This window comes from Argiope bruennichi, chromosome 1 (genome assembly GCF_947563725.1).
Source record: "Argiope bruennichi chromosome 1, qqArgBrue1.1, whole genome shotgun sequence".
Taxonomy (NCBI): Eukaryota; Metazoa; Arthropoda; class Arachnida; order Araneae; family Araneidae; genus Argiope; species Argiope bruennichi.
The window spans coordinates 118,842,938-118,863,797 of NC_079151.1; the positions used below are offsets into that span (position 1 = coordinate 118,842,938).

General features: G+C 27.3%; 1 protein-coding gene across 13 annotated transcripts in view; it reads right to left on the bottom strand.

The window, feature by feature from the left end:
• LOC129969449 (la-related protein 4B-like) overlaps window positions 1-20,860 on the bottom strand; it is a 218,286-nt gene that overhangs the window by 47,095 nt on the left and 150,331 nt on the right. The window contains exon 2 of one of the 13 annotated variants that reach the window (XM_056084107.1): window positions 3,324-3,434. The exons of the other annotated variants lie outside the window; for them this stretch is intronic. Within the exon in view, the coding sequence (XP_055940082.1) occupies window positions 3,324-3,383 (60 nt within the window). The 5' untranslated portion in view covers window positions 3,384-3,434. The remainder of the gene's footprint in view (window positions 1-3,323; window positions 3,435-20,860) is intronic. 13 annotated transcript variants of the gene reach the window in all.

The window sequence follows — 20,860 nt, forward strand, 5'->3', positions numbered from 1 at the left end:
CTTAACGTTTTTTCTTATTTGAAAGTTTGAATCTGAAGAATATTTATTGAATATGATTCATAGTACCGAAGGACTGCATAAAGTTAGATTTTATAATTTTTTAGAAGTACATTTATTCACTATAACAAAATAAAATATTATTAATTTACGCCATTTAAATCTTTTCAAAATCAAAGCTGAAAACTGAATTTTATGATAAGAAATTTTTATAGAATACTTCTTTTAAGATATCGTATAAATTATAAATAGAAAATTTTATATAGTACACATAAGATTTCAATGTTGAACGATTCTCTTTTCATACTCATATTTATAAATATCATTTCAGCAGAAAAGTTTATATTTTACAGGAGAATGCAGAAAAATTAAGAGATTCAGTAATATGATGAGTAGAACTCCTATAAGAGTGTAACTTATACGACTTTCAAAATCCGAACCTTAAAATATTTTGCTGAGGAAAAGAGTGAAACCAAGTTACCGGAGATATTTAATTAAAAATTTTAGTTACCATTAAACCTTTTGAACCGACTTGCCGCCAGAAGTGGACAGTGGATAAAATTTTTGAAACATTCCAAAATTTAATTTTTAAGATTTTTAGAATACATTTGTAGTAATAAATAAACAAATAAAGAAACTTAGAAGTGCTAAATGCAATTTCTATGTTTAAATCTGAATTGAAAGATTGATTAAATATTTGATCAGAAAGAGAGGAGGGGGGAGGGGGGGGGGAGAGGAGAATGAAATAAACCGCGAACTTGAAGTTTCTTTCTAAAATCCGTAACTTCCTTTCTTCTGCTCACCTAATTAGGCCGGAATTTTTTAAACTTGGTTATTCATGAAAATATAGGATTTAGAACGACAAAAACGAAAAATATATTTGCATTGATTTTGCATATTTATTTCTCTTTGGGGCAATGTGTCATGTGCTGAACTGCAAATGATAATTAAAAATGACGACAATTAAAAAAAAAAGGCTGATAAGTAATCGAAGAAATTGGGAGATTTCTCAATTCTTCACCAAACGATTCTGTTATAGTATAAATCGTGTGGCAATAGTTTTTATAATTGCTGCAATATTAATTCTCATTTGGCTCTTTGCTAAGTCATGAATAGAAAAAAATGTGATGTGCTATGTCAATAAAAATCTAGCAAAAAAAAAAAAATGCTTATTCTATGCTACGGATCTGAGCAAAAATTCTTTGGACTCATCATGAAAACGATTTATTAAAATTCAATAATAAAAAAAAAATTAGGCCAGTGTTGTTTTAAAATACAAAGAAATATCACCGCAGAAATTCGAAAAAAAATTAACAAAATTAAACAAGAAATTTTAGCTATAATTCTTAAAATTTCTCTTAAAAAAACAAAAAAACTGGCTGTTAAAAAAATCTCGAATTTAGCAAAAATGCATTAAATATTCAAAATAAATCTCATTAGATCATTCATTTGATCGATCCGAAGGTGCATCAATTGCCCCCCTCCTTTATTATCATGGAAAAAGTTATGAGGGATAAGTTTGTGAAGAAAATCATTTATAACAATTCAAAATATTAAATATAAATTGGGTATATTAAATCTTAAAATTAAAGCTTCGAATTGTATTGAGTCATTGTTACGACTATCTGTATATTAAATTCCATAGCTGTAAGTGATTTTAATAGCTGTATGGAGTTTGGTATTTATGTTCTCTATATTAAATATTAAATGCATATCTATATTAAAGCTTCTTATAATGTAGTTCACAATGAAGAATTAACTTGTTTAAGAAAATTACGTCTCCCTCGTTTTAACTACAAAAATATTTATTTTAATCAACTCCTAAGAACATCGAGGGTATAAGAACGCCACAGAAAATCAGAATCAAATCCAAACGAAGAGGCAGAAAGTGAAAAACATTCTACATCGCAGTTACAATCAATCTGATGCTTCAGTAGAAATAATGAATACAGTTAACAATAAAAAATTGGAAAATAAGAATTATATAGTCAAACTGTAAATGAATTAAAAAGAGTTCTTCAATTCTTTTGTTGCCAATCCGCTACAGCTGCAGTTGATTCTCACATACGCAAACACTTATTTTTATAAATACAGAAACATCAATACATCGTTTATAAATTTAATTTGGAATTCTTTAGAATATAAAATTTGTTTAATTCTCTGCCGAAATTACATGCATCTCGATCTTATAATTCAAACATGCTTTCTCAAGGACGTGAAAGAGGGGGAAAATGACGGTGAAAGTGTCCACTCACATCCATTGAAACAAACCACCTGCTGCGCTCTGCTTGAAAGCATGGTGGTATCAATTCGACGATTTTTACATCCCCCTTTCCCCTCTTTCAGACCACTTTTCTGGAAATACTATTCCTCCAAACCACAGGCTTAGGGGAAATGCTGCATTTCAAAATACTAGTATGTCAATACAGATGGTGGGAGAAGGGGGAGGGGGGAGAAAATTGTTCACAAACTGATGATAAGATTGATAACGACAAACATGAACAATTATTTAAGATTGATTGGATACATTTGACTTGATGAGATAGATATATTCAAGGAACAGAATTCTTATTCCACTAGTCTCACATCACTCCTAGCTCAAAAAAAAAAAAAAATACATTGTGTTTGTATGAAAATGAGTCATTAGAAATCGAATAACGAAATTTGTAAAATTTAGCAAATCTTTTTTTGAGGGTTCACCAAAAATTGATATGAAGCAAGGATATTAAACCCTTTAACACTTGCAATCTTTACATTACAAGGAAAACTTATATGATCAATTCAGGCTTATGTGAGTGTATAATACAAACTTATGGATTGACAGGGCATTTTGTGGTACGAAGAGCGATGTGACGTCACACTTCGGGCACAGACAACTTTCGGTTGGATGGCATGCGCAGTTACTTTTGTGACTCTCGTGATCATTTAACAGTTATGATAACGGTAACTGTCAGCATTACAGTTAAAAATGACGTAATGAAATAATTTATTAAAAGTATCGTTCTTTATTTTTCAGACGATTCTTCATTCTTTATTTAAAACAAAAACAATAAATTTTGAATTATTTTAATTTAATTTGTTTAATTATTTTAATGATTTTTTTTATTTAACGGGATAGCTACTATTTAATTATTGATTACTTATAAAAATATTATAAAGTTTTGCTTGAAATATTCATTGCTGTAATCAATACAAACAATTAATTCCATTTACCTAGATAACAATTCAGCTTTACAAAAACAAACTTCATTGGATTTTTCTCCTTTCAAATTTGGAAAGGAATGTGAAATAATTTACTGATAATTTATTCAAAAGGGAAGTTTTACCTGAATATATATCGAAATGCTACAGCTTACTAACTGGACATCAAGTTGCCTTTCTTCCATAATATAATACCGCTGAAATCGATCATCATTATTGTAGTCTGTATGAATTCCCTATCACATAAAATTATACATCAGTTTATCAGTAGCCATTTTTTTTTATAACTCAGCATTTCTTTATAAAGAATACATTCACTACTTACACGTATGTTTGTTATGATAAAGCATTAACTGTAACTAAATAATTAATAACTAAACTGAACTGTAACTAAATAATCAAATAAATAATTGCTGGTTAAATCTGTTTAAACTTCGAAAGAATTGGCGTCTTAAATTACTTCTTTTACAGAATTCACTTTTTTAGATACTTCGCAGATGATTAAATCTAGTTTGCAAAATGGCGATTTTAATGATATAGCAAATAGGATACAGATCCTCTCCTGGCGCTTGTCTTTGGGGCTGGGGGGAGGATAATATTTTTGTATTTTATTATATTTCGAAAGCTAGGAATTAACAACAAAAAAAATACCAAGAAGGGAACGAAAAATAGATTTCAAGATCAGGGAATTATATATCCATGCTAACCACAGCAGGATTTTGAGTAGTAATTTCTGACTTAAGTTTTCTTTCTCAACAATACATAAACCAGGATATACTTTAAAAAAAATTTCCAAATCGTAGTCCAAAACAACAAGAACATTTATAATTATAATAATACAAAAAAAGCAGAAGACATTAAAATATGTATTGAAAAAATTAGCACACTTTTAAAGTCTAATCAGCTAAGAATTCACGTAATTTCTAATTGAAAAAAATAAAAAAATATCGTATCAGATTTGAGGTCAAAAAAAAAAAAAAAAAGACTTATGCCTATCATATGAGGTGCATACAAACATAAAGTTAATATTATTTTAAACATAAAATTACAATCAAAGATAACTTCATTTCTAACTTTTATAAGCAATTTCTCAGAAAAAAAAATGTTCCAACTGAAAATTTGACATTATTTAAATACTTTAATTCAACGGGTGAATTCAGATTAAGCATATTATGATTTGAAATAAAATAAAGATACCACAACAGAACAAGCCTCGATGACAGAAAGCTGTCAAATAACTTTGAAAGGATTCGAATTATTGCAAATCTGGTAAAAGCAAAAATAAAATAATAAACATTAAGCAGAAATTTTGAAGCTATTTGATCCTAAGTTAAACTAAAAGTGAAATAACTATCGACCATCATCTGTAAGAGGGAGAATTTACCTAACTTTCACAACTAATGAAAATCCACAAGAAAAGAACTTAAGCAATTCTAAATTAATAAATAAAAATAGTTATGAACCAAAGCGCTTACCTGCTTTTCCATTGGAATTTATATTAAGTTAGTCACACTCTAAAAGATTAAGCTAATATACGACGTTGCTTGCTGAAGACAAGATGAGCAATTACTGATGAACGATCCTACACTAACCAACAAGTTTGCCTACAATATGGACAGACAACACTACACAACTTCTGGCAGGATGGAACAGAACAGACTGAGTAAAAATCGCGTTATGCTTTAAGCTAAAAGGGGATTGGAAGGTACCTGCCAATGAGGTACCTGAGGAACTAATGGCTCTGCTTCTCAGGCGGGGGCTTCTTGTATGTGACAATAAAACCTTTTCAAAAGAGAGAGGTTGAGATTGATTACCCGAATTGGCACTGTTCTTCAAGGAGGATTTCTAGTGTATTGTAAAACCGATAGAGATAAGGCAGGATTTGATATACTAATACAATAGATGGAAGAAAGGGAGACATATGTTAGTTACAGGACATAATAGCATCTTTCTTGGAGTGACAGAATTTGACATATGGGGTTTATTTCATAACAGAAATAAGAAAATTACTATTCTTTACTGATATGCTATGTATATGCTAAGGACTGGATTAAACTTCAAAAGACTTCTTTAGGGATTGTAAAGTTTGACTACGCTTTTTCACTTCCTAAATTCTACAGCCATATATTTTTATTGGTTTTAATTTAATCTGTATACAAGCAGTTTTTAAGTAACAAGTATTGACTAATTGAAAAAATAAAACAATTATGGAATCAACATCAACAAGAAAGCTGATTTCAGTATTTTGATTTTTTTTTAATTAAAAGTAATTTTCAACGAAAAAAAAAATGACAGAGGTTTCTTTAGCTTTATAATTTAAATACCCCAAAATACAAAATTTCCAAGGACTGTTGATAAATGAATAAATCCTTACACACACACACACACACACACACACAAAGAAAAAAAAAAAAAAAAAAACCTGCCCGCAAATTTGAAAACATAAAAACACACAGAATAATGATTTGTATTTCAAATTATACTTCATTTCAAATTAAATTTGGAGGGTTTCAACTCGTAGCCTTTGCAGAAATGACAGCGTTTAATTAAATAATTCTGATAACACTGTAAAAAAAAAAAATCTTGCCCCTCAAAATTGGAGAGTTCTTAGATAGTTGTATGCTTCATTTATTTGACAATTTGGTTGGGTATTTTTTTTTTTATTCCAGTACTTTTTAAAGAAAATCCCGCTGTTATGTCAAGATAAACTATATTTCTTATTATAAAAAACAACTACTACTATCTGCACTTACATATGCAGAGTTCAAATTTCATATAAATATCCAATCATTATATCCACTGAAGATATGTCCATTCTTAATCCCTGCATAGCTTTTCAAAATGAAATAAAATTCGAATTGTAATAAATACAAAATCCAAAGCAATGTCTGACGTTTGTAATTATATATGATAAGCTTAGTTATGCAATATTTAATGAAAATTTAGTAAGACGAAGATAGTTACATGTTGAGAGATAAAAAATTATTTACTGCTATATAAATGTTTACTTTACACCAAACTAGAATCATAATAATATTAACTAATTATTGAAATAATTTTATACAATTAGTATGCCTTAATTTATAAAATTACCTTACCTTAATTTATAAAATTAGTATACCTTATTTTAATTATTAATTTCAAATTGTATACGTGAGGCATGCCTCTCAAGAAGTTTCAAAATGGAAGAAAAGCAGTTATAAATGAACCTAAAAAAATTAATGCAAGTGATTTTTACTTTTATTAGTGTACTAAAAAGTAGAAGCTATTTATTTTAATTACGTTCTAATTTTTAAGTAAGGCCGACCCTGTGTCCTCACCAAAAGATTCCTGGCTATTGTGTTTTCTGCATCTTTCAGTGTCAAATATCCTCTCGTTAGTATGGTGTGGAATTCGGGAGAATGTTGTGCAACATCATCTGCAGATAGTTCAAACTTTTTAGAAAGATTTTAGATAATGAAAATCTCAGTGTTCTTTTCCCTGTCTAGATTTTCAAAATTAAATATTTTGTTATCGATTTTAATTTAATCATATATAAATCATTGTGTAGTTATAAGGATTATGTAAATATATAAGCAAGCAACAAATTCCGATGAAGTGAAGTAACAAAATATTTGATTGCAGATCAATTTTTAAAAAGTTAGTTCCAGTAAATTGCGGATAAAAGAAATGCACACCTGAAATTTAAAAGTAAATTTACATAAAATGGTAAAAAAAAAAAAAAAAAAAAAAAAAAAATCTAATGAAATTTTTTTAGCACAATTTGAAAAAAATATTTAATAATAAGATAGGTAATTTTTTTAAAATTAATTTTAAAGCACCTAACGTTTTTTTAAATTGTAAAATAATATAATAATCTACAATTTGTAAATGGTAATTAAATAGGAAGACCGCTAGAATAATGTTCCATAGTTATTAATAGAGCACTTATTAGTAATTTAGCCATGACATTCAAAATTAAATAGAAACACAAAATTAAACAACTTTCAAAATAAATATCGCAAAAAAAAAAAAAAAATGGAGCGTTTGGATTTTATAGGAAATTATCTATTTTATCAATTTAATAATTCGCCCTGGACTTCGGACGAAATTACTAGGTTCGTTCAAACTGACTTTTAAAAACTTGACGATATTCTAATGAACCAATCGGCTACGTACAGTCGATCATGAATGGAAATGACGTCATCTTCCTTTTCAGATATTTTACTCTGATATTTATGTATTGCCGTTTACAAATATTGCCCTGACCGGAAAATGGAGTACAGGAAGAGGGTAGATTTTTCTGAAAATGTTTTCTTTAGCACAAGATGAATGGGTGTGAGGAAATGGTCGAGATACTCGAGATGGTGACCTTGGAAGCGCCTGGTCAGAGGGAACAATTGCCCCCACTTGCTTTCTGCCCCCCTCACTTTCAGTGCCACTGTAACTAAGGTAGCTTTTCTACTAAAGGCAGGGTTACTTCACGTTTCGCAAATTCTGAACTTTTCAACGATTTCACTACTCAATCCTGTATTGCTATTTGACCAGGTTTTCTCTTTTAAAATCGAACACTAAGCATCGATAATGGCAACGATAGGATTCTATTCAACTGTTTTGTATTAACTAAATAATTATTCAGAAAAACCAATCAAAAATACCAAAGTAAATACCAAATTGCAAAGTATTTAAGATATTCAAAATGGAAGAGAAATTGGATACAATTTCTGCGGATACAAAATATATAGTGCATAAGTCATTTTTAATAAAACTATGCGACTACTTATTTGCCATTTCAATCCAAAATGCAAAGTCTGTTAGAATATTTTCCTTAATTTCTCAATAAAGACAGTTGAACAATTTTGATTTGTTACTATATTTCTGGAATTAATTTGTATAGAATTTTATGAAAAAAGGAAATGATAATTAAGAAAGTGGAATCAAAATATTGCTGGACTAGAAAGGGTTAGCAACATATCTTTTTCATTATTCTTCGTGTTCATTTTATTAAAATGAGTCATTGATTATTTAAATCAGAATAAGATAAACTATTTCCTGCTCACTTTTTTCATGTTTTGTTTAATTAACATTTAATTGTCTGAATTAATGCGCGGCAGTTATGGCATCTTTAATTAAAGGACGTTAATCTTCCACAAAGGCTAACTCTCAAGGGTTTGTTTTTTTCCCCCTCTTCTTTCTTCTGTTTTACAAATTACTTTAAAAAAAAATCAAGGGTTAGAATCACTCATTTTCCAAGATTAGAGTCTAAAAATTCTTTATAAAATTTAATTTCAGTTTATTTAAAATTACATTACCTTAATAATTTCATTGTAGAATCAGTGAAAGTATATTGGAATGCTTTCATAATATTGAAACCAGTTATTTTATCATAGATTTTTTTTCTCCAGTTATTTTATCATAGATTCACTCTCTGATGTATTAAAGATTTCAAATTTATTCTCGATGAAAATACAGTACTTCAATATTTGAGGATCCAATTATCAGTTAATTGATCAATTTAATTAAATGTTGATATTGAGCGTGGGCTAATGAAATATATAAAAAAATTATTTCAAGATATAAAATATTTAAATTAAGGATTGAAAAGTATAAAACAAAATTTCAGGAAATAATTAAATTTTTACCTTATAATACCCTAAAAAAATCGCGTTTTTAAAACTTTTTAAAGAAATTTTTCTGATTGGAAAATTTTTAGATATTATATAAATTGGAGGCTCTATATGATATTGTTGTATCAATTGATCATTAATTGCAGAATCGAAACATAAAAATAAATAAATAAAATTAGCACACATGATAAATACAACAAATCTAAATCAACAATTTTTAAAAAATAAACATGATTCTAAAGTGAACTTTCGTGGGAAATACTTTATGGAATTAAAAATAGCTTCCCATTGTGAAGCATCGGTAAAATTATTTTAGGAAATAATTTAATAAACTACATGCTGATACTCAGAAATTTGTACCTGTTCGGAAAATCAAAAATGTATACTCGGTTTTTAACCACTAAACTACTATGCCAGAATGCTTATATGTGGGAATTTTAAACTAAAACTGTGACCACTCTTGATATTGACGATTTTGTCCAAAGTTCAAAATTGCATGGAAGAGGGAGTTGCATTTTTATTAGGAAGAAGACGAGAAAGTTTGGGGATGACCACTTTACCTAGCTTTCATTAAATCTTTTAATTAAAACTCTTCCACCTCTTCACAAATCTACAAGTGAAGAGTAAATTCTTTCTTTAAATTCAAAATCTCCAGAAGATAATAATTTTTTTAATAAAAATGATTATTTGAATATCAAATAAGAATGAAAGAGAATCCGAGGGCGCTAATTCATTCGAATGGAATAATTATGACTCTGTCTTCCTTGCCCACACCATCGGTAACTCAAGAATAAATGCAGAGCCAACTGTCTTCCACAATAATCAGTTACCCCTAAGTGTATTATCTGGGAACATATCAAATTTCCATAGGACTAGATAATCTAATTTGCTTTCCCCTTTTTCTTTACATAGACCGCCTACAGATTCTGATAATTGATAGGTTTAATTTTTGTTTCAACAAAAAAATTGTCGTAATACATTAGTTGTATTTTATTTTGAAATCTCTTAACCCAAACTCGTGGAATTCTTTTCAAATAAAGTAAAATTTACAGCAAACGATTTTTATAAATGAAACTACAATAAATTGAATAGCTTGATGTGTCTGGCAACAGCTACAGATTTTCTTTAGTTCTACGAATTTTGTAAAGAACTGAATTTATTAAAATCTTGTGAATAAGAATTAGAGATTTTAAAAATAGTGGCAAATGTTTTCCCTGTTTTATATTACAACAAACTGAAAAATTTGGAGAATTTCGCAACAATTTTAGATTTTTCTCAATTTCTAAGAGTTTTGCTTAGAACTGCATTCTCTAAACATGTATGATTCGGAATAAAAGATTTAAAATTACCAGCAGACGATTTCCATAAATTACATCAACAAACTGAATAATTTGGAGTTTCTGGTAACTGTATGGTATTCTCTGAATTTCTAAGAATTTTTCTAAGAATGTATTTTAAATACATTCTGAATTTCTAAGAATGTATTTAAAAAAAAAAATACTAAAATCGTGTGAATCGAAATACTAGATTTTAAAATGAGCAACTATTTCCTTTAATGAGCAACTATTTCCTCTTCAGCAAAATGTATCGTGTTTCTGACAATAGCTATGGGTTTTCCTTAATGTTTAAGAATTTGGAAAAGATTGTATTTAAAAGAATATGCAAACCGGAATAAGAAAATTTCAAGTTTCCACATTTGGCCTTTCCTTATTGGTATAAGCTTCAAATTTCAGCAAACCTTGGAAAAAATCTTATTTTGTCATTCAACAAATATTTACAGCGTTATACAATTTATTAAGCCGACTTGGAAGATAATTTATTTGGGATCTAATTATTATGGCAATAGCCTTTTCTAAGATATTTTTTTCTGGAAAGATTCTTAATAATTTCATCAGTAAGAATAACTTTAGCTTACTCAATTCGTATAATCTCATTCACTTAAAAATTTTTCTTAAAATCAAAACTTGATATAAACAATTACTTTACTAATCCTTTAAATTCCGAAATTTTAATAAATTTCAAAAAATAAAAATCAATTGAACTAGCGTTTTAGCACAATAACTTCGCAACATATTAATACATAAAACCCATTTTTTGGTATCATTTTACAATTCAATCCAATTGAAATTCAATGGTTTATGAAATTCGAAATTCAATTTTTAAAAATGGTTTAAGTTTATTTTACAATATTTTCCACTGTTTTATACATTTCCATTCCATTGTTTAGACATACTCGCGTTGCGACGATTTTCAAAATACTTTTTGTTTGCAAACGATCGTTACTATAGTTAAAATTTCATAAATAAATAAAAAGCCAAATAAATCAAGCCTAAAATATAATTTTACAATAATAATATTCTAAAGGTTCGAATATTTATCAAATTTTTATTTGGATTGATTTCATTTTTTCATAGAATTTTTCATTTTTCATTATGAGTGAATTCTACGACTATCAAAATTTGAAGTTTTAAAATATTTTAATGAAGAAACTATTAAAGGATTACATAAAATATTTAATTATTAAAATTTTAACAAGCATTAAAATTGACTAACCGGCTTGTCACAAAGGCGGCTAGTAATCAATAAAATATACAAAACAAGAATTCTTATTGATTATATAATTGTTATTATATTTTTTACGAACTTATTTCGATTTACAAGCAAGTTATTAGATTACTTGAAGCGTAACCATTTTCATCTTTAAATTAAAGTTCAAATAATGGGCTAGAGACTTTCGAGATATATTAAGCAGAGCAGCATAAGGCTTTTTAAATTTTACTAGTTAAATGTCTATCAAAATTTAGTTTTCTGTAGGAACAATTATAAAGGGTTAACCTATTCACTGTTATTTACGAGACATCTCATAGGAAATTGCTGTAAATTTAAGGGTCTGTAAATTTCTCTTGCAGTGAATGGGTTAATTAAAAAGCATCTTAACAATAAGATGCAACTAAAATGTTTTAGAGCCACTATTTCCTGCAAACCAATTCCAACGAAGATAAGTTAGTGTACATAGATGATACTATGGATTAATTTATAAGTGTTCACATCACTGCTGTATTCGTTCCTCTTTGGTTTTATTGCAAGTTATATCAATTTTTGGGAAGCCTCTTTCTCAAACGTGTTTTACACCTGTTGCTGATTATCAAAGAACATTTTCATTGAAATGAATAAAGAGAATCAAATGTCCAACATATGTTTTTGTCCAGATGTCAAAATGTGAGAACCAGAGAACATGTGCTGGGCATGTATACAGAATAATGGAAATTCATTTGTGTGAACAAACACAATGCGTTTGAATGTGTTTGAAGACTCATATTAATTTCTAAATAATTTTCAATTAAATAATCAGCAGTTACTTTCTCGTATCTCTACCAATACTAAAGCTGAATGTGTGCGTGTATTAGCGGCCTACAGGACTTAAAACTATCAAATTTGGCATAAATATACTTTGGAGGGTGGAAATGTACGGCTTGTCTTGAAATTTTAATAATTTAAAAATTAAGTGAGATTTTGAAGTGTATCACTAGAAGATCCCAAAATATTATTGCACAAAATAGATTTTTACACCATTTTTAAAATCTACAAGAACGGACAGCTATGTCCTTTTCCTGATGCCAATTTAATATTGGAATGCAATTTTTGTTTTCTGAATCTTGGCATTTAAAAAAAAATTGCCTAATTTTCAACGCCAGATTTCATTATCGTAATGAAATTCAAATCGTTTTCATTGTTTTATCCAAAATTTAATCGCTTGAATAGGTGTAATAATAATAGAACAGATGGAAAGTTATTGAAAATAACAGGCCTTTCATATCTGTAGCAGTTTGGAACTTAACTTATATATTGCCATATATAAGAAACTAGCGGAAGTTGTCTTCCTAAAACTTTCTCGCATACTTTCTATTAAACTTGTCATGTCAGAGATCGCCTTGAATGACACTGGCGTACGATAGTTACGAAATATTAACTTTTGGCGTGAATTTACCATTTTTGCTCAATTTGTAGTGTCATCCTTGGCGAGTTTTTTGGCGATTAATCCCTAGTATGCGTTAATAGTATGCGGAAACCAAATTTGTGCTTTAAATACTTTTTTCTCAATTGATAGGAACTAAGATTTGACACAAAACTGCATTTGTAGTCATAAAATCCCATACCTAATTTGATATGTTTAAGCTATTGCGTTTTTGACTTATATTTCTGAAAGAACAGACTGACAGATAGTCAACTTATCGTTGGTTTTGGTTCAAACTTTGATAGGTATTTACACTTTAAATGCTAAATATGTGCGCCGAATTTTACATATCTATTTCTCTATATTTTGTAGTCATCGAGTTAACTTATATTCGAACAGCCAGACAGACGGACTTCCTCTGAACAGATTTGACTCAAAAAATGATAGAAATTTGAAAATTCTGTGTAAAGACCGTATACAAAATTTCAACCGTCTAGCTTAAAGCATTTTGGAGTTATCTTTGTCACACACAGACAGACGGGCACTTTCCAAAAATGTGTTTTTCAAAATGAGGGATATCTAAAAATGTATAGATTCGTCAAAATCTAGAGGTTGAATTTTTCGACAATTACTATATTTTCTTTATACTACGTATACGAGAAATTAAAAATAAACGTCAAATTGTGCAAAAAAGTTTTAAATAGACGAGTACTAATTTAAATAAGTTAGATATTAAAATTACGAAAAAAAATTGGATTCCATGATTTGATGAAATTTGGCGGTTTATATCTCAAATTAAAAAGCAGTTAATTAAAAAAAAAAAGCGAAAGGGAATCTTAAAAAAGAAACATATTTTTGTCTGCTGAGCTTTTAGACTAACGAATGAAATTTGAAATGCAATTTTAACATCAAATCTACAAATTTCTATGAAATTTTCAAACAAAATCCATTCGCAGAAAGTTTGTCTGTCAACCTGACTGAGCACAAATGAATATGATAACATCCAAACGCGAAAAGCTGAATTTAGTATGCAATTTTATTATATTAAATGCAGATTACTAAATTTTGAACGAAATCCATAAATGAGTTGACCATCTATCGATCTGAATATTCACAAGCATGTGAAAGCGATAACTCAAAAGCTTACTTAGATAAATGAAATTAAGTAAAAGATAAATATCTAAAATGAAATAAAAGGAACTTATTAAGATAAATAAATAATAATAATAAAAAAAACCCTTCTTACTTATAAACAGTTTCATTTATAAAATAATTGAAATAATTTTGGAAATTGGAATAAAATTGAAATAAATTTGGAATAAAATAATTGAAATAATTTGAAATAATTAATAAAATTATAAAATAATTTTGGGAACTTACATTGAATTGTACTTTCTCATATACGTAGTATAGAGGAAGTACAATAAACGTCAAAAAATTCGAACACCAGATTTTGACGAATCTCCACATTTTATACCTTCCCGAAAGAAGTCGAAAAATACATTTTTGGAAACTGTCTATCTGTGACAAACACAACTAAAAAAATATCTTCCAATTTTTAAAATACTTTTGGCTTTTAGCTGATATAGTTTTGTTTTATAACTTTTTTTCAATTTATTTTAAGCAAAAATTCAAAGTATTTTATACAGTTCTTTTAAAAAATTCATACTGAAAATACTCATATACTTTAAGCATTAGATTAATCGTTTGGCAAGATTATTTTTATAAATATATTTTTATTTTATAACTATTTTTCAATTTATTTTATACAAAAAATTCAAAGCATTTCATTAAGTTCTGCCAAAAAATTTATTGTGAACTTACTCGAATATTCTAAGCATTTGAGAAATCGTTTGGCAAGATTCTTATAATTGTATCCGTATATTCTTTAATATTCCGGTATTTTTGAAAACGATTTTTATACATATTTTATATAAGATTTCCTCCATAGAGATAGGATACTTTATATATCAGCTCTATGATTTCCTCTGAAAGAAGAATTAAATTATTACTAAATAAGATTTTTTAACGATATTTTTGAAACAAGAAACTCTTATATAGCCGCGGTGATGACACTTGATCTTCAAAGCGCATGCAATGGTCGAACCGGAAGTCCTTAAAATAGACTATGGTATTTGTAATCTAAGATGAAACGGTCGTTACACAGACATTGCGAAGTGATATTAGCAGAGAAGTGAGACATTAAACAATGACTGATCGAATAAAGTCTTATCAGAGCGTTAGCATGCATAAGAAAAAGTGTAGACGCTTCCTGCTAAACATTGATAATTCTTTGTATTTATTACAAAGTGATTAAAGTTTCTTTAAAAAACACTTAACTATAACTAAGATAAATAAAAAATAAATAAGTAATAAACTTAACTTTAACTGAATTAAAAACCATTAAACTGAATTATAATTAAATAATTAAAGTTTATAACTATCAATGAACTGTTAAAATAGAAATAAAAGTTAATTAGCTTATAGTTGATAAAATGGAAGCTATTAATAATGTCATAGTATTTGTTAGAGCTACGATTCTTATACTATTTCTGGATACCAGTGTTGGGGTTATATGCAAATTGTGTATTATCTGGAAATTCAAAAATGTGATATTTTGAGAGATTATCTAATATTTTTAGTTGTATAAAAACGGAACTGCATTTTTTTTTTTTTTACCTTATCGTATGTGATTTATAGGGGGCCAAAGTATTGTAATTGTCAAAAAAAAAAAAAAAAAAAATTGTAGCAAAAGCATTTTTGGAACTATGCCAGTTTCCTGACAGACATGTCATTTCAAAAATGGAATTTGCTCATATGAAGTATACACTGAAAGCAATGATTTTTATTAAATATTAGTCAAAATACATCGTTGGAAAAATCTGTCTATTAGTCCTTCGTATAAGCACGAAAACATAAAAACACTGCAAATAAGATGGATAAAACTTGATGTATAGTTTTTTTCACTGGAATTCAAACTAGTTTTGGACCAAATGTATTCACTAGTTGTTTGCCTTTTTATCTTTTTACTCTTATCAGAACATGAAAAGCAACAAGTTAGATGATTTCAGTCAATACTCTTTGCACCAAATTTGTGCATTTTCACCAAAATTTGAACAAGTTAATTCAATAGTTGATTATTTATTTGTCTATCTTTTGGATGCGAGAGCGATAACTCAAAAACGCCATAGACTATTAAAGGTTTTATTACTGATCTTCATTCCACTATTATAGATATGAATCGGAATTTAGATCTAGTCAGTGAGTGAGATTGGTTCTAGTCTAGAGGTTATAAAGTAAATGCATGGCTCTTTTAGTTCTATGATGCGCCAGTGATGAATGTTTTGGACGGAGCACCTGGCCTCTGTGGTCCTATATCTCCGAGACCCGATATTTATTTTATTTACACCTAGATAAAATATTGTTTTGTCTGGATATTGTTGGTGCATTTGTTTTCTTTTTATCTGTAAGGAAATTATTATTTAGTGACATGGTGTAATTCATTCATTCAATCATTCTTCTGCTTAACATTCATACATAAAAAACGGCATTACCAAGAAAGAGGGGGGGGGGAGATATTGAGTCATATTGATTAAACACAGAAGAAATTTGAAAGGAGATCACTTCTTATTTTTTATTAGATATGGTTGGAGAACTGAACTTTAGGCAAACGAATCCGAAAACATCTGTAGTTGAAATGCATAATTCAATAATTAACATGGTGCCCCTATTTTAGTTTCAACGCGATTTTATTTTATAATCTCATTATTTTATTACAAATAGGCGTATATGAGAAGCGTATTCTTTGATGTCAGAAACTTGCATTCAACAGAAAGTTATAAAATTTGGCTAATATCCAAAATCTCAAGGTAAAATTTTTAATCATTACATTGTTTTCCCTTTGTACATTTTGAAAAAAAAAAAAAAAAAAAACACTTTGATAAAAAAATCTTACAAGAATTACTTAAAAAATTCAATTAAATAAAATTCCATTCGATTATCATAATCAAATTTTCATGCTTTGACATGTATATAATGTCAAGAGATAAGAATGCCCTATCCCAATTTTTGTTTTCTGATTAAAAATTACCAGAACAGATTTCCAACATTCGAGTATTTCCAAATTCGCTTTTACATTTTGTTTTAAGACGAAAATATATAACCAAATCATTATGAAGAAAGAACCATGACTTTCAACTTTTCATGCAATAACTGTTCAGGGAAGTTGTTAAAAGTTTCATTTTCAAGTAAAATAAATCTACTGCTGTGAAAACATCCGTATAAGTAGTTTTTGTTATCTGAACTCTCTGTTATCAAATCTTACTACTGATAGCTGAGGTGTCAGACATTTTAAAAACGTGATAACAGTTTTAAAGATAAGTGTTCATTTTAGTAGACGAATTTTACTTGAAAAAATAAAATTGTCCAATAAAGACATTTAGATTTCTTTTGATGAATAAAAAGCAAACCTGTTTTTTCTTTGATTTTTAAATTCAGGAAAGAAAAAAATTTCTTTTTTCTTAACTATTGTTGACATAATCCTTTATGTCAACAATAGTTAAGAAATTCTTATAAGATGCGCAATAGTTATTGAATAATTAATCGGTATTTGTAGATGCAAATTAGATTAGCAACTGTGTTTAATTCCAGATTATTCTAAACTGGCAGACGATATTGGATGGAATGCCTTAGAAATGATTCATTTATCGAGATAACTGATTCAGAATTCCAAATTTTGTTCTCATTCAGAATATTTATTTGATTGCCGATTATTTTATCGATTTATTTACGTATTAAGAAATCAAGAACTTTGACTGCAAATTTCATGAGATTCAGTTACTTCAGTGGTTTATAGAATTCGTCTGTTTAATCTGGTTTAATTCGGAAAAGCGGAAAATTGATAAAAGTAATACTATGTAGTTGAAATGTTCATTGATATAACAACCATTAGTTAATATATAAAAAAAACTAATAAATAATAGACACATTCAATGATAAAAATGCACAATTAGATTATGAAGATATTATATTAGTAGTATCATAAATTGTTCGTGTTGTAATGTTACAAAAGTTTAAAAATATTATAAAAGTTCACATATTTAGATTTTTATTTTAAAAATAATCAAGAAGTTTATTATTTTTATTTTATAAAATAAATAATAGTTCTTTTTTAATAAAAAATGATAAAATTCAAATATGGAATTGATAACACTTTACAAAATACACATTTTCAAACGCAATTATTTTCGCAAAAGATTATAAGATTTCAAATGTTATTATTTTTCATAATAAATCATTGCTTAGTAAGTAATTTGTTATACAACAGATTTAATTTGTATAATATTTTGTGCATTTAAATAAAATTATAATTAAGAAATTAGAGCTGTCATAAATATCATGGGGAAAAAAAGCAAACTCAATTAACTTTCACATTTTAAAAAAATGTATTTTATGAAAAATATCTTTGTAGAATGAAATAAAAATATTAAATATTCATAGAATTTAATACTATACAATTTGTGAAAATAGGGGAGAGGAGGGTCATTATATATGACTAGAAAGCGGTTGAAAAAAAATTGAAACGGCAGATACGGGTAATGTGATTGTAATGAATTAATCTTCAAGGTGTGTAATTAATTTACAAGATTAATTGTATTTTAGGTTTAGAAACAATTTTTTTTTTTTAAATTTTTAAAAAGATATAATTGATTTACCTCTATTAACACAGAAATGTCAAATATCCCTAACACGTCTAAAAAAATTTGAACACTGTTTGATTGAACTTCTTCGGTGCTTCAGATAACATGATTATTTAATGCCAGAAGAGAGTTGTTTTATTTATCTATTTTTTTAACCTCGTTCTTCGAAATTATTTTTTGTTGTAAGAAATAAAATAATTATATATGATTAAGAAAAAATATTTTAAATTTGGCGTTATTATTTTTTTAGTAGTTGCCATTTTTGTCAGATATTCAGATTCAGATATTTTTAAATGCCTTTTTTATTACTACGGTGGTTTTCCTTAACTATCGCCAATGTAAGTTACAAAAAATAGCAATAGCAGGGAGCAATTTTATCTTTTGATCTCAAATTCCCAAAATTATTAGCAGGTACGTTTCTTTTTCTTATAAATAACGTTTTGCTTTATCCATTTCGATGAATAATCTAGATGAGATTTTATTAATGCATTATTTTAACATCAATTGTTTCGATTAAAATCTTCAATTGTTTTTCATAATGTAAGAAATTGTTAGTAATATATGTTACTTTTGATATTCTCCAAAAGGAATTATAATTTTTTTTCTATATATCCTTATTTGTTTATCCTTTTTCCAAATCTTAGTGTTTAGATAGACATTAATGGTCGTTTTATCAAAGCGACGCATTCTTTCTTTTACTTTATTTTTTTTCAAAATGTTTTTGCGCTTAGAAAAGACATAAATTTCTCAATGATGCTATTACTATGGTTAAAGTAATCATCTGTTGCTTAGAATTAAAATTCTCTTGAATTATAGCGTATATTTCTACATGTGACACATTACATAACCTTTCACTCACATTTTAATAAAACTTGTTCTTTATGATGTACAAATTTTAGATTTCGTACTTCCCATTATTAAAAAATTCCTTTTCTGTTTACCATTGAATAATTTGAAAAATCGATAAAACACATGTACTACTCTTAAAATAAAAAACTGAACAGAAGCAAAAATAATATAAAAATAACTTTAACAATTTCATTTATAATAAAATTGTAACAACTGAAGAAAATTTAAAAATATTGAGCATGAAGTTTTGACTTTTATTCCCTTTTTTTAAATTCTTCAAAAATTATGAATTCTATTTAGTTCAATTATTACATTATTGTACATTTTTTGAAATTACATGCTAATGCAGCCCAGGGCAAGAAAATGTAATATTTTTAAAATAAATATGATGGTAAGAATCTTCCAAAAAAAATAATTTCAATGCTAATTATTCTCAAATGATGTAATTCGAATTTAAGAACGGAAATAACTACATTACTTCAGATTGATTGATTATAATAGTTTTAAAGCATATGTGGTACGGATTATAGCAGTTGATCTGCTACATCTCCATAATATATTACTTCATAATAATTTATCTGGAAGAATTTAAGAGGTATTTTCGCATTTCATATTTCCTACTTTAAAACTAATTTTATCTACCAGAGACACGGTTACAGATAAAGTTCTTCTAAAATTCCTTTTAATATAATCAGGGTTATTTCAAAGTATGATAAGGAAGCACACGTAATAAAGAAGAAACAATAGTTATCATAGTTCCTTCGAAGGGAAAAAGATAATTCTTCTAAGAATTAACAGATAAAAAAGATGATTCGAATTAATTTTAATATCTTAAAAAGCTTGTGCCATCATTTATTCTATTGATATGTAAATTTTATTAGATAGTTTTACAGGTAGAAATGCGGCTTTTTTCATGAGTATTGTTTCTATTGATATATTATTGATATTGATATGTTTCTATTGATATGTTACAAAATAAAATATCATTGAAGGAATTTTGAAACAGAAGTTGAGTAATACCAATAATAAAAAATAAACGAAAATGGCATTTCATTTAAATCCAAGTTGTAACGCATTATAGATTTGTCATTTAAATACACTGAAATTTGAATTAATCAATATAATTTATAAATAGCTTTTTTCATAAACTTACACTTCTATCCAATTTACAAAACAAATTCGAAAATAATGATAAGCTGTTGACGAATGAAAACAGAATGATTGACATTCTGAAGGAAAAATCGTTTGTGCTATAAATATGAAACTAAATCGTTCATTTCCAAAAAAACTTCTTTTTTTTTTTTTTTTTGTAGAATTCGTAAAAGCAAATAACAACGATAACTAAACCTAACTTCTAATTATTTACTTTTTAGCTTTCACAAATAATCTTTGTTATATCTAAATCAAGATTATTAGTAATATTAATGTTTAAATAAACTAAGCGATCATTTTCAGGATAAAGGGAAACAATATTATTTTCTTACCTATATTTTATAAAGAAACAAAAAATTTTTAAATTTCAAAATTGATGAAAAATTTTAAAAAAAAAGGAA